This window comes from Myotis nattereri, assembly GCF_964212035.1.
Source record: "Myotis nattereri genome assembly, chromosome: 7".
Lineage (NCBI taxonomy): Eukaryota > Metazoa > Chordata > Mammalia > Chiroptera > Vespertilionidae > Myotis > Myotis nattereri.
Genome location: NC_138082.1, coordinates 34652792 through 34666733, shown reverse-complemented (window position 1 = coordinate 34666733; position 13942 = coordinate 34652792). Strand labels below are relative to the sequence as shown.

General features: G+C 54.6%; 1 protein-coding gene across 2 annotated transcripts in view; it reads right to left on the bottom strand.

Annotated features, from left to right (window-relative positions):
• Positions 1–1043: 1043 nt before the first annotated feature.
• Positions 1044–13942, bottom strand: part of MLPH (melanophilin) — a 34782-nt gene continuing 21883 nt past the window's right edge. The window contains exons 8-15 of one of the 2 annotated variants that reach the window (XM_081095292.1): positions 11348–11487; positions 6518–6700; positions 6109–6264; positions 5315–5407; positions 4439–4516; positions 3992–4049; positions 3382–3482; positions 1044–2996 (exon numbers count right to left, since the gene is read on the bottom strand). In XM_081095292.1, coding sequence (XP_080951418.1) covers positions 2991–2996; positions 3382–3482; positions 3992–4049; positions 4439–4516; positions 5315–5407; positions 6109–6264; positions 6518–6700; positions 11348–11487 — 815 coding nt within the window. In that variant the 3' untranslated portion in view covers positions 1044–2990. Of the gene's footprint in view, positions 3091–3381; positions 3483–3991; positions 4050–4438; positions 4517–5314; positions 5408–6108; positions 6265–6517; positions 6701–11347; positions 11488–13942 lie in introns of both variants that reach the window. The other variant, XM_081095291.1, reaches the window with a different exon arrangement.

Below are 13942 nucleotides of genomic sequence, written 5' to 3'. Positions count from 1 at the left end.
ACAAATATGTTGAATTTGATTGTAAAAGCAATTTATACACCTCTGGAAAGAAATGAACACATGTAGAAAAATAGGAAAACACACACAGAGAAAAAGCACAATAAAACTCAAAGAAGCGGATCGTTTTCACAGGTGATGTGCTTCCTTCTATTGGTTTCCCACATCTTTTCTGGGTCAGTTCATCATATTTATATGTTTTTGAGTCTCATTCTTCTCATTTAACAGTTATGTCCTCGAGTTGAAATAACTGACAATATTCTACCATTTAACTTGGATCTAGACACCTAACTCATTTATATTCGGACTAGATTATGTCAAAGGTCCCTAAGTGCTGTTGAGTGTAGTGTCAGGGAGCCTGTCCTGGGGGAGGAGACCTGGGTGGCCCCCTCAGGCATGTAGGCTTGTGATAGGACATGTCATGTGACCATCACTTCTCAGAAATTCTTCAGGGCTGTACCTGCCCCTCCGGGAATTGGCTGCCCATTCCTGGTGGCCAGCAGGCTCCCTGCGGACCTGGGGTCTGTGAGCACTGGTGAGAGGGCAAGTGACTGGGGCCTGGGCAGTGGAGGGTGGGTGCAGGGCTGTGATGGTGGCTGCAAGGTGAGGTCACTGGGGGTGGATTCCCTCAGAACTGGGGGTGTCTCAGCGGTAGTGGTGGCCAAGTGCTCAGGGGTGTTTCTTACGAATCGTGGCGAAGGACCACTGTCCGGAGATGTGCTCCTGTCTTGGAGGCGGGCCCTCTGGGTGGTCCCCACAGATGTGTGCACAGTCAGGGCCACCTGGAGGAGCATGTGTGTGCACATGTGTATGTGTGCACGTGTGCCAGTACAAGTGTGTGGGCACACATATGCCTGTGTGTACATACACGTGTGCCTGTGTGTGTAGGGGGACAGTAACCCCTTTCAGCAAAGTAGCTTTGTCACAGAGTGGCATTGGTGCCCTACCACTTTGGGCCTTCACCAGTGGGTGTCTGTAGGCAGTGGGAGATGAAAAATTAAAGGTATCAGTTGAGGTAAAAAACCCTAAATAAAATATTTTTTCTTCTATCACCATTTATTCTCTTTACCCTCTTCTACCTCCCCCACCCCCTTTAAATAAAATATTAAATAAATTCAGCAATGTACTAAAAACCTAATTATCTTGACCAAGTAAGGTTTATCCCAGGAAAGCAAGAGATTTTTCCTGTTGGAAAAAGTCATGAGGTGACTGAGGGGAGTTGAGAAGTCTGGAGTGGTCTGGGAGACACAGAGGATAGAGTGTGGTCTGATGAGGGGCAGGGAGGGGCAGGGTTGGGGTCTGGGGCCTGGGGTTTCTGGCTCCAGGGCTGGGTGGCTCGGATGGGAGCTCTGTGGATGGGAGAATGGATGAGTTCCGTGGTGGCAGGTGTTGGAGGAGCTGGAGGGATGACTGTGTGATTGCTCTGTGCATTAGTAGCTCCTTAGGGAGACCTTGGTCATGGACCAAACACAGTGTGAACAGAGCACAGGTGGCCGTGAGCAGGTTCTGGGGCAGAGCACCCCCTGTCCTGTTGTAGGAACATGCAGGGACATGGAGGGCAGCCAGAACTGCCTCTTCTTTGACTCCTAGGAGCTCACTTTGACATTAGTTTACTTTGTGAATAAGGACGGGTGTCCATAAAAAACTGGCCTCCCTTTCACTTACAGGAACCTTTTAATCATTTGTAGCATTGACTTGGGAGCAACACCCTTTAACCAGCCTCCGTTCTGAGAAGGGGCCACCAATCCCAGCATAGCCCGAGGCTGGCTCATTCCGTCCCCTGGAGGCTGCCTTTGCACCGGGAGCTGTCCTGGACGCAACCCCTGTGGTGACCTGACAATGGCTCAGCGTGGAATCTGTGCAGCTGTGGGTGGGGCTTGCCCACAGTCAGGTCAGAAGTCTCATCATCAAAGGCCCTTGGGCATCACTTCTCCATCTTCCTCTTTTGGGTACCATGTGAATTGGACAAGACACCCATTGAGAGTGCCAGGTTGAAGCTCACCCAACATTACTGCAAGAGTATAGAAATCACAGCAGCAACTCCAGGGCACTGCCTCGCACCAAGGGCTCCATGTCCTCCTCTGCAAAACAGGCTTAAATTTGATCTGAAGTTTAAATAAACCAGGGAGCCTACAAAACCACAGCCAGGCTTGGGATGGGGCGATGTGGTTAGTTTCTGTGCTCAAAGGCAGCTCTGGAGGCTCACAGTGGGCTCCTCTTACAACTGAAAGAGCCACCCAGACACCCAGACGTAGCCCTGAATCCTAGCCTGTCTGAGATGGTGAACTAGGGCTCATCTATGGAGCTTATGGCAAGAGGCCGGCGGGCACCACTCATTGGTCCTGGCCCTCTGGGCCTCAGGCTGCTGCCCCATGTACATTGCCATCACCGCCTCTCCCCACAGGTCTGTGTCTGGGCACTGATCATATGCCACTCCTACCATGTGTATGCTCTGCCCTTGACCAGAGGGTAATGTCTCCCAGTCTGTGACCCACGGATGAACTTGCAGAATAGGTATATATGTGTGGGGGTGTCAGGGGCTCTATTCCTCTCTCATTATTCAGCTGATCATGGGTTCAGTTCCTTCCTTGTATTGATGCCCAATTTCCTTCTCCAATTACACCCACACAGAATACACACACACCGGGCCCACACTCTGATGCACACTGCCAATCCTTTCTGTTCCATTCATGAAATCGACATAAGAAAGGCAGCAGTGAATGGAGTGAAAGTTCTTGCTGAATATGTTTTCTGTGTGTCCTTCAAAAAATTTAAACAACATTGTCCTGAAGGAAACATGTAGCTTAGATGTCTCTCATGGATCAGAACAGGCTGGCCCGGTGGCCTGGGAAGTTGTCAATGAATGGGGGTGAGCAGCTGCAGGTCTGAGGACCATAGTCATCTCACAGGTGGGGTTCCATCACGGACAGTGTGTCTTCCTGTTTCTCCACTGGATGGTGTAGAATGGAGAGTGCAGGGCCGATGCGGGGACATCATGGCTGTGGGGGAGGGAAAGCAAGGCGGGCTGCTCTGTTGCTCTGTCCTGTTCCCAAGAACCTCTCCCGCTTAGGGCTGGTGGGTCATTACAGGTTTCTGCAATGCACAAACACACATGCACAATAAGCATGCACAGATGGGTATGCACACACATGCACACATAAGCATGCACAGATGGGTCTGCACACAGATGCATGCACATGCACAATAAGCATGCACAGGTGAGTATGCACACACATGCACACATAAGATTTTTGTTTAAATCTTTTGCCAAGTTTACATGTTACTTTACCCCAATTTTCTTCACTCCGAGGACTTAATACCAATAAGTAACCTGACAGGTCACAGAATTTCGAAGACACCTCGGAGAACCGGATGAATCCTTACCGAAAAGCTGTGGTGGGCAGTGCCCCTCCTGCCGTTGGGGTTTCTCTGTGTCAGCGAGCCGCGGTACACAGATTTCCGATCAAAGGACTCGTCATCTTTGCCTTTGGGGAAAACATGGGGGCGGGCTTATTAATCACACACTCACCCCAAACAAGTGTCATTGCCTCCCAAGAAATGAACCAAGTAGCAGAAAATGGACATTTCCCCCTCGGAGAAGTTTTCTCAGCACTCAATAATTTCAGCAAAGCACCCACATCTTAGCAACTGTGCAAAGGAGCGCTCTCTTTGGAGCAGGCATGAAAACCCTACTCCCTGGGCCCAAAATGTTCACCGGGGGCAAAACAATAGAAAGGTCCTTGCACTGGTGTGCGGTCCCCACTCCTTTCCTTTACTTTTGTGATGTGACAGCCGGCCTGAGGGCGTGGGCCTCGTCCTCAGGAGAGGGTGTCTCCTCAGGGCCTTGGTTGTGAAATCCATCACAACAGAGGGTCCTGCAGGTGCAGGGCGTGAGGTGCTGTGTCCCACAGATGATGTGGAAATTCAGAGCCCTGCTTCCACGCTCCAGAGCCCATCCCTGCCTGCGGGGAGGAGGGACGCAGGCGACTCTTACCTTGACTTTCAGGGGAATTGCTGAACTTCCTCCTCAGAAGGTAGGGCCCCGCCATCACCTGGAAGGAAGGAGACACATCTGGGCTTCACTCGACTGGAACTTAGAAACACTGGGGGCCAACTTGGGACCTGTCATTCTTCCAGATTCTAAGTAACCGGGTGGACTGCTTCTGCTCTTTGGCAGTATTTGAACCGTTAACCATATTAAAATGCATGCCGTCAATCATGTAAGCACCCGGTGCCAGAATATAAAAGGGAGCTGCCGACATCGGGAGGCGTGGGCTGTAAGGGCTCCTCCCGCACCCACCCTTGGCTCAGTGCGTCTGAGGCCACCAGCCTGCGAGGCTTGCCAATTCTCCACCACCCCCTGGACCTGCCCTGCTCTGGAGAAGGGGGGTCCACCTTTCACTCCTTGCCCGGCCTTTAGGGGTGGGAAGGAAGCACGCACCTCAGCCCCATCGGAAGGGCCTGCAGGTGGGTCCTCGGGACTCTGGCCCAATTTCCCAGCAAGTCGGGGCAGAAATACCTGGAGGACAAGGAAGAAGCCTGACATGATCGCTGCCCTGTGTCCCCTCCAGCCACGGGCCAGCTGGACACGGGGCGGCGTGCTCCTTCAGCACTCGCTCAGGAACGCGGGGGAGGCACGCTGGCCCTGCCAGACAGGCCCCTCAATGCTCTGGGACTGGGGCACGGCCAGGTTTAGCAAATTAAAACACAGAGCGCCCAGTCTGCTCTGAATTCCAGAGAAACAGCAAGTCATTTCTTAGTGCATGTCCCAGTACGCACGGGCTACACTCACACGGGAAGATGATTCGTCGTATATGTGACATCGAGCTTTAACCGGCGTCCTGTGTTTTACCTGGCAGTCCCGTCCGGGACTCTCCCGGGAACGTCTTTCATTCTCGGCCAGGTGTCCTCACCATGTGATTTTGCCTGAACATCCCCGACCTGACCCAGGAGAAATGTGGGGCCCTGCTGCCCTCCCCACCCCCTGTTCTAGGCACACCATGTCAGTGGCAGTGTGTTAAGATGCCCACACGGGTGTCATCCTTCAGATGCTGCTTCTGCACTCTGAACCGTGCCCCTGGTGTCTTTCAAATCCTCATGGGAGCTGAGGGTCCCTCATAAAGCACTTTCTCCAGTTAGAAAACAAGTAATAAATGAAAAAGAGCTCCCACAGGGCACAGCTCACGATGGCTGCTAGGACACTGAGGCAGCAGTTCAAGGAGGGGGAGATGGCTGGCCTGGGGCTCTCGGTTTCACGCCCTGGGCTGGCCCTGTGGGCCTGGCCAGGAGTCCGGGCACCCAGGCCCCGGGCACTCACCGGGAGCTTAGACCTCCTCCGGGGCTTTCCTGAGGGCTTCACCGTGAGCCCTGCAGCCCGCAAGGCTGCGATCCTGGCCTCGATTTCTGACACCTAGAGGATCAGTGAAAGCAGACAGACGTCACTCAGGAGTCCCACCTCCGGTCACAGTCCTGGAAGAGCAGCTGCCCTCATTCACCGATTTTACTGTTTTCTCCTTAAGATTTTACTGTGTTTCCCACCCAGATGTACTTTCTGGGGTCCCATTCCATGCAGGTGCCATGGGTGTCGGGGAGGGGCTGGGTCACCCCCAGTTGGGAGCAGAGTCTGAGGGACTGGCCCTCTCTTCTCTGTGGGTCCCTAGGGGGAGGGCTGAGCAGGGCCCAGTCACTGTGACTGCCCCTGGGAGGCCTGCTCTGTCCTCTGACCTTTGTCACCACCGACACCTCCGCCCTTACACCCAAGCTCTGGGCCCACGCTCCTCGGGTCAGAATGTGGTCCTGAGCCCTGGGCTGTCCTAAAATCTTAACTGCTTCTAGAGAAGCCCCTCCATGGGGTGGGGCAGGGGGAGTGCCCGCATCTTCCTCCAGTGGCTACAAACCTCGCCCGCCCCTCTCAACAGCAAAGGGGAAGGGACAGGGGTGAGGCGAGAGGGGGTGGGGTGTGATTCCCACAGGGACCCCCAAGCTCCTGTTCTGAAGCTGAAGGGGCTCTTCTGCATGAGCCGTTGGGGAGCCCCTCCCCTGCTGTCACACTGTCAGGGCCCCACCGCTGTCTGTCTAGGGGAGCCATCTGCTCCCGAGGCTGTGGGCTACCTCGCTCTCCGTCTGCTGAACCTCAGAGGCCGTCACGGCCACCCTGTCCTCCAGCTGCGACAGCGCCTCGTCCGGGGTTCTGGCGGTCTGCATGGGGCCCTGGGGGCCAGGGGGGCTCTTTTCCCATCTGTGTGTTTGGCCTGCAGACGTGCACACCTACGACAGGAGAGACTGCAGGCTTCACCAACAAGGACCTCATCCTACCATCCTCTTTTCTCTTCACTCCTGGAGCTGGGCGGGCAGACGGTCAGCCAGGGGCTGGGCACTCTGCGGCCCTTGTCGGGCCCCCTCACTGACCTCCAGGGGTCAGCTGTCTGCCCTGGGCTGGGCTGCTGGGTTGGCTACAGACTGTTGACCCCTGGCCCTGCCTCTGCCCGTGTCCTGTGGAGACCGCGGGGGGCAGCCTTACCTCTGGGGTCATCCGGGGGAGGTCCTCCAAGGAAGTGCTCCTGTCCAGCTCCGCCCCTTTGTCCTTGCCCTCCTCCTCGGACGAGGCCCCCTGGTCGCTGACATTGCTGGTCAGCTCCTCCAGCTTTCTCTTCAGGGTCTCCTCCTCCACGTCCGCCTCCGTGGGCTCACCGGCACCGGGACCCTGAAATGAGCAGCGAGCGGGTCTGGTTCAGGGGGCATCTGTGCGCATCGTACTTAGAGGCCGGGCTCTGGGAGGGGTCGCACCCCGAGCACACCTGAGCTCCCGCTGAGCCGTGTCTCCATCCACTCTCCACGTGAGCTTGCCCAAGTCCCCGTGCTGGGCCCAGTTCCGATCCCTCCTGGTGGTCCTGATGCCACCAGGCCATCGAAGACCCACCATTTATCTATTACACATTTATTTTTAATTGTAGTTTACATGCCATATTGTATTAGTTCCCTGTGGACAGCAGAGGGATTTTCCATGAATACACCTGACAAGCCACCCCCACAACGGGGCTAGGACGTCTGTCAGCGTGCGTGGTGTGGAGGCTGCTACTGGCTCTGCTCCCTGTCCTGTACATGACACCCCGAGACTTATGTTACAGCTGGGAGTTGTACCTCTTACTCTCCCCCTTTTCTGCTCAGCTCCTCACTCCCCTCCCCTCTGGCAACCATCTCTTCGTTCTCTGTATGAGTTTGTTTCTGTTTTATTTTGTTCATTGTTTTCTTTTCTTAGATTCCACATATAAGTGAAATCATGTGGTATTTGTCTTTCTCTGTATGACTTATTATTATTGTTTTGTTAATCCTCACCCAAGGCTATTTGTTTCCATTGTTTTTTGAGAAAATGGAAAGGTGGGAGAGATGGGGGGGGGGGGGGGAGAAAGAGAGAGAGAGAGAGAGAGAGAGAGAGAGAGAGAGAGAAAGAGAGAAATAGCTCCATGAGAGAGAGATACATGGACTGATTGTCCCCTTCACATGCCCCAAGCAGGACCAGGGATCAAACCTGCATCCCTTGACCAGGAATTGAAGCGGAGACTCCTTGGTGTGTGGGCTGCCACTCTAGACATTGAGCGCATAGACCAGGTGTCAGTACGACTTATTTTTTTAAAAATATTTTTACTGATTTTCAGAGAGAGAGGAAGGGAGAGGAAGAGAGAGAAACATCAATGTGAGAAATGACATGGTATCAGCTGCCTCCCGCACATCCCCTCCTGGGGATCAAGCCCGAAACCCAGGCATGTGCCCTGACTGGGAATTGAACCCGCGACCTTTCTGTGCACCGGACGATGCCTAACCAACTGAACCACACTGGCCAACACTTTCTGTACAACTTATTTCACCCATGTTGTCATAAATTGCAAGATTTCATTCTTTTTTTTTTTCAGCTGAGTCATTGCCCATTGTATATATGTATCACCTGTTCTTTATTCACTCATCCATTGCTGGGCGCCTGGGTTGCTTCCATATCTTGCCTATTCTAAATAACGCTGCAGTGAACGAGGGGTGCATAGATCTTTACTAATTATTTTCTTAGTTTGTGCTTTAAACAAAGGGGCGTCCGGGCGCTTTTGTTAACAACAAAACCGCCTTTAAGAAAGGGGCTCCGGGGCCCTATCTCCAGGTGGGTCAGCAGACATCCCACCACTGACGTGCGCTTACTCATTCCAAAACCCTGCAGCCGAGGAACAGAAACAGTGGCCAGGACACAGCCCACTCCCACCAGCAAGACCCAGCACCCGCCCCTGGGAAGCACCAAACTCCCAGACCGTGGATGGAACCCTGAGGCCGTCACCCAGGCCATGCCCCGGGGAGGGTGACCAAGACACCCATCTTCCCACACCAAGGGCTCTGGGACACCCAGCAAAAGCCGGGAGTGCACCCTGGGGAGATGAACAAGGCAGGAGGGGTGACAGGTTCACCCAGACTAGGGAGCTGGACCTGAAAGGCCGACGGGGATCGTTCCCGGGGGCAGCTACTGTCCAGAGCAGCACAGGAAGGCGTGAACTAACGAGGCCAGGCCGATCAAACGAAAACTCATTATCTGGCAGGAGCTGCGGGTCACTGGTGGGCCAGGAGACAACTTCAAGCGACTAAACATACAACTTCCTCATCCCTTGAATCACCAGGCTCTTGAGTCACCAGAAGCTATTAGTCCCCAGACGGGGACATGAGAAAATCAATGCTTGTTCCGTTTTCTCCAGGCCCAGCGGACGCAGCCTTCCTGCCATTATCTCTCTCGAGGCTCACCTGGGTTTAGCAGAGGCAATGGCCCTTCCGGTGGAAAGGCCCTCTGCATTGTTCGGGAGGTAATTAGTTTGGTCGTCACAGCACCGAGAGCCCTGAGCGGGCAGAGCCGCCCGCGGAAGAGCCAAGCTGAGAAATGTCACCTCGAGGGTTTCGCTCTGGAGTGGCCTGGAGTGGCCCTGGTAACTGAGCCCACCTCTGGTTGCACTCAGAGTCTAAGAGACAGCACTCAGAGTCAATACCACGGAGCAGAGAGCCCAGCAGACAGCCTGTGCCCCTGAGGCGTCAGGATGCTTGGCTGCCACTTGAGGCCTGGAGAGGAGGGCCGGGACCCACCAGTGCCAGCAGTGTCATTGTGAGATGTCACTTACGAAAGATAAACTTCCCACGATGACAACTGGGACCATTCTCACTTCGGGTTGGGGGAGGTGAGCAGGAAGTGGGGGTAGCACAGAGCCATGGAAAGGCAGCAGGCCGGCAAAGGAGCCGGGGGTTGGGGTGGCGCTTTGAGCAAGGCCAGGTTGGCACCCAGGCCTCTCAGGGGAGGGGAGGCCTCCGGGACAGCATGCCCACCACAGACAGAACAGCCCCGGGTTTCTATCTGGTACTGAGAGCCACTGGGACCATCAGACATGCCCATGCAACACCTGCTTCTCAGGTACCAGGAGCCACCTCCATGCAGCTGCTGAGCCTTCCCCCTTGGCCCCCCAAATGGCCATGGCTTTGGCAGTGGCCTCTTCCCCTGTGTGAGCCCCAACTGTCAGGGTCATCATGTTACTAGACTCGTACGGACGTCAAGTATGAACGGGTGCCTTCAGCTTGTGGGCAACAAAACCAACATTTATAACTTGCAAGCACACACAGACACAGGCCATGCTTAAAAGGAACAGCCATAATTTGGGACTGGCGAGGCTCCTGTGCGGAAACCGACCCGTGTCTGCAACCTGAGCACGGCTTTGATGTCCCGGGGCCGGCTCTTGGGAGTGGGGGGCTCACTCCCCACTGTGGGGAGGGTTAAGTGCCGGGGCTCCGTTTCCTGCCCCCGCCACCTCAGCCCCGTGGAAGTGTCCTGAGTGCGGCATGCTGTGCCATCTTTGGCCTCCTCTTGGGAGTCTTTCCTGAAAGTTCCTCACCCAGAAAGTCCTGACCATGGGTACAGAGACAGTGACCAATCAGAGGAAGATTTGCCCCAATAAAACATTGCTCTGGAGAACTCAGGCCATGTCTGTGAGTCTTGGGGTTGGAAAGACTGCTCTATCCTGGAGGGAGGTCTCTGTTCTGGGGAAGGTCTCTATCCCATGGAGGTCTCTGTCCCAGGGGAGGACTCTATCCTGCTGAACAAATGACCAGCCTCTCCACATGACAGCCCAGAGCTTGGCCTATGGGTCCCAGGAGGGGAGCTCCACAAATGCACCCTCCAGATCTCCTAGGAGGAGCCCCGGGGGCGGGGGGCCCTGTGCCAGGCACCAGCGTGCAGAGGAAGCTGGACCTGCACTAACCCAGGCTCCTGCAGATGTGCGTGAGACCAGCCTCAGGCCAGCTATGGCTCAGGATTCTCCATCCAGAGCAGGGCCCATGCACCCCGTCTGGGATCCATGCTTCGAGAGTCATCAGTTACAAAACGGCCCCAATCCTGCAATTTTATCCATAGGAGTCAGGGCTCCACCAGAGACTCTGGTGAGTCGGAATCAACCTCGTAGGTCACGATGTTCTCGTCTAAAACAGGATTGCCTTTCCCCCAATAAAATGTACTTGCCTGTTCTAATCAGTTGACTGTAAATGGGCTTGTGATTTAATTTCAGTGAAAAGAACCCGTGGTACCCAAAGGAATCTTGTGATGAGCTATGTCATAAATCAGTGTTTCTATGTGAGCCGTTCTCACTAACTTAGGATTTAAGTGCTTTAAGTTGAATTTTCTTTTCTTTTCTTTTTTTTGGTTAATCCTCACCCGAGGATATTTTTCCATTGATCTTTTAGAGAGAGTGGACGACAGAGGGAAAGACAGAGAAACACTAATGTGAGAGAAACACATTGATTGGTTGCCTCCTGCATGCGACCCTGGGAGGAGCCTGCAACCAAGGTGCATGCCCTTGAATGGAATCTCACCCAGGACCCTTTGGTCCACAGGTGACGCTCTAGACACTGAGCCAAACCAGCGAGGGCTAAGTTGAATTTTCTTAAAGGAATGAAGTTCTGACCCTTGCTACAATGTGAATGAACCTCAGAAACAGCAGGCAGCCAGTCACAAAGGGTCCTGTATTGTATGATTCCAGAGTCATTTTGGATGAGAGATCCAGGACAGGCAAATCCACAGAGACGGAAGGCAGGTGGGTGGTGGCTGGGGTTGGGGAGGGGACCGGGGGTGGCTGCCCAAGTTGGGGTGGTGGGCAGGGTTTCCTGTAACCCCTCCACCATGGGGACACACACATGTGTTTTGATGACATCACTCCTCTGTTAAGTAGGCTTGTGCAATCTTAGAGCTTTAAAGTATGGAACGCTGTAATTTCTCTGATATGACTTGGTGTTAAGATGAAAGGGCTCCCCTCAAAGAAGCTACCAGGAGTCTTCCCACGCCCCGTACCTGGCTCGCAGGTGAGGTCCGGCTGCTCTGAGTGGAGAGGTGGGAGGCTGCCCTGCGGGCCCGCACGCTGTCTTCATCCGAGGTGTCCACGCCGGCCAGGCACTGTGAGGGGAGCTGCTCGTTCCTGACGACGCTCGCCCCTGGGGAGGGACAGTGGGTTTGGATTGTTTGGGGTGAGAAACTGAAAGCCAATGGACATGTTTCTACTGCAAAAATGAGAGATTGGAGCAGCTGTAGACGTGATTATATTCTTGACGTTATGGGGCTGAGACCCTTCAACCAGAGTAAGCTCCAGCAAGGACCTTCAGGACACAGAGGTGGCCCGGTGCTCACCATGCCCCAGATGGTGCGAAAGCCACGGTGCCAAAGCAAATGCCCTGTGATTGCACCTCACCGAGCTCCACGTGTGGGGTGTGGGTCCCAGAAGTTTTCCAGGAGTGGAGGTGACTTTAGGAAGTCTTTTTGCCAGAAGAGTGATGGGCAGATGCTCGGTGCATGGGTTACCTGGGGTGTGGCTGGAAATGCGGATCCTGGGCCCCAGGTGGGAGAGCTCACTATCTCCACCTCTTCACCAAAAAGTACCGGCCCTCACAGAGCCGCCTGGAGATGGGTGAAGGTGGGGCCCTCAGGGCTGACCCTCATGTGGAGGGCACCTCGCATACAACACTGCACGGGAAAGTCATGTGTGCAGGAGTCATGTCTGCACCTGCTGTGGGCAGCCGTGTGAGTTCCGCTGACAATCTGAATGAGCTTGTGGCCCGGGTGCAGGGGGGGGGGGGTACGGCAGGGGGGTGCGCCAGCCCCGCTGACACTGGTTTCAGCCTCGAGACCCTGTGCTGAGGACATAATGAAGCCTGGACAGCCGGCCACAGCGAGATACTGACTGTGTATTGTTTTAAGCTGATACGTTGGTGTAATTTGTTACCAGCAATAATTAACAGGTACGACCTTCTCACTTAATATCTACAAGGGTGGCTGACTTAGGCATTGTAACCCTTTTCATAACCAGGACACCGAGGCACGGGGGCTGAGCGGCTTGGTCGAGCAGCACGCCATATTCCATCAAATCCCAGCCGTGCAGTTGTTTGCTGCTCTATGTAGGAAAGCAATAATATGCCCATCACACTCCCACACATGCCTTTCTTACCACAGTCCCTGTGGCGTGCTCCCAGGGTAGAGATGGGGGAATGTGTCTTGGCATCAGTGAGGCAGGGTAGTGGGTGTGCAGCCTGGGCTTGACTCAGAACGGCAGGCCTCCCAAGAGCCTTTTCTCAGCATGATACCGTCTTTGTGCCTCCCCCACCTTGTCCCCCAGCCCCACCTTACCACCGAGCCCGCAACCTGGGTGATTAGGGACCACGGGAGGGGATGAGTGTGTCCAGTCTGCATGCTCAGTCGATGCAGATTCACTTACTCATTGTTAATCAGGGGAGGTAAAACCCGCCTCCCCCACCCAACGCCTCCAGGGTCCTAGTGGGTGCGTGGATCATGAGATTATGGTCTCTTTAATAGAATGAAAAGGGAGAATGGAAAGTGGACAGTGTCTTAACCACATTTCGAAGCTGCATTTGTGGATGGTTGTGCTGCATGTGTGATCTTATTTGCCCAACGTCAGCAGGGAGTCTGACTCTGACCGCACACGCACCCCCACAGGCACAGACAACACTTCGGGATTTCATTAGGAAGCAAACTGTCTGGCAACAAATTCAACTGAGCAAATCTGGATTCTCAGCACCTACAGACCTCCCCACTCATGGGGGACCAGGCAGGTGGCACCCCCATGGAACTGCACCCTGGGTCCCCAGCGGCACCCCGAGTCCTCAGCTATGGAGATGCCCTTTCCCAGTCAGGACAGTTGGTCCAGTGACCATCAGGCTGTCATTTCAGGAAGACCTGCATGTCCCTACCCTGCAACAATGTCCTCTGTAAAGGTGGCAGCGAGCCCTGGGAGTTTGGCTCAGTGGATAGAGCATTAGCCCAAAGACTGAAGGGTCCCAGGTTCGATTCCGGTCAAGGGCATGTACCTCAGTTGCAGGCTGGAGTCCTAGCCCTGGTCAGGGTGCATGCAGGAGGCAACCAATCGATGTTTCTTTCTCTCCCCCTCCCTTCCTCTCTCTCTAAAAATCTATATATATATATCTAAAGAGGAAATATGCTAATTGGTCCTAACGGTGTCCCAGTCACACCGTTCAACAGGCTGTGCACGCACAGGAGCTGGTGAGCTGGGGGTGGGGACTTGCACCACTGGGACATGAGGGTGCTGCTGGGGTGCCTCCCCCTGCCCCCATGGCGGAGGCGTGCGCAGGCCTGCAGTGTCACCCGGCCCGGATGGGGCATCAGGACAGGGCCGGGGCCTTGGTGGAGAGCTCTCAGCACTTCTGCGCCGGGGTTTGAAGGCATGGAGAGAAAGGGAGAACAGATGGGCAGTTAGGGGGTTTAGGCCAGGAGGGGAGTGCAGATAGGCAGTTAGGGGGATCAGACAGGAAGGGAGAGCAGTTAGGGGGATCAGGCCGGCAGGGGACAGCAGTTTGGCAGTTAGGGGGATCAGACAAGGAGGTGAGAGCAGTTAGGGGGATCAGGCCGGCAGGGGACAGC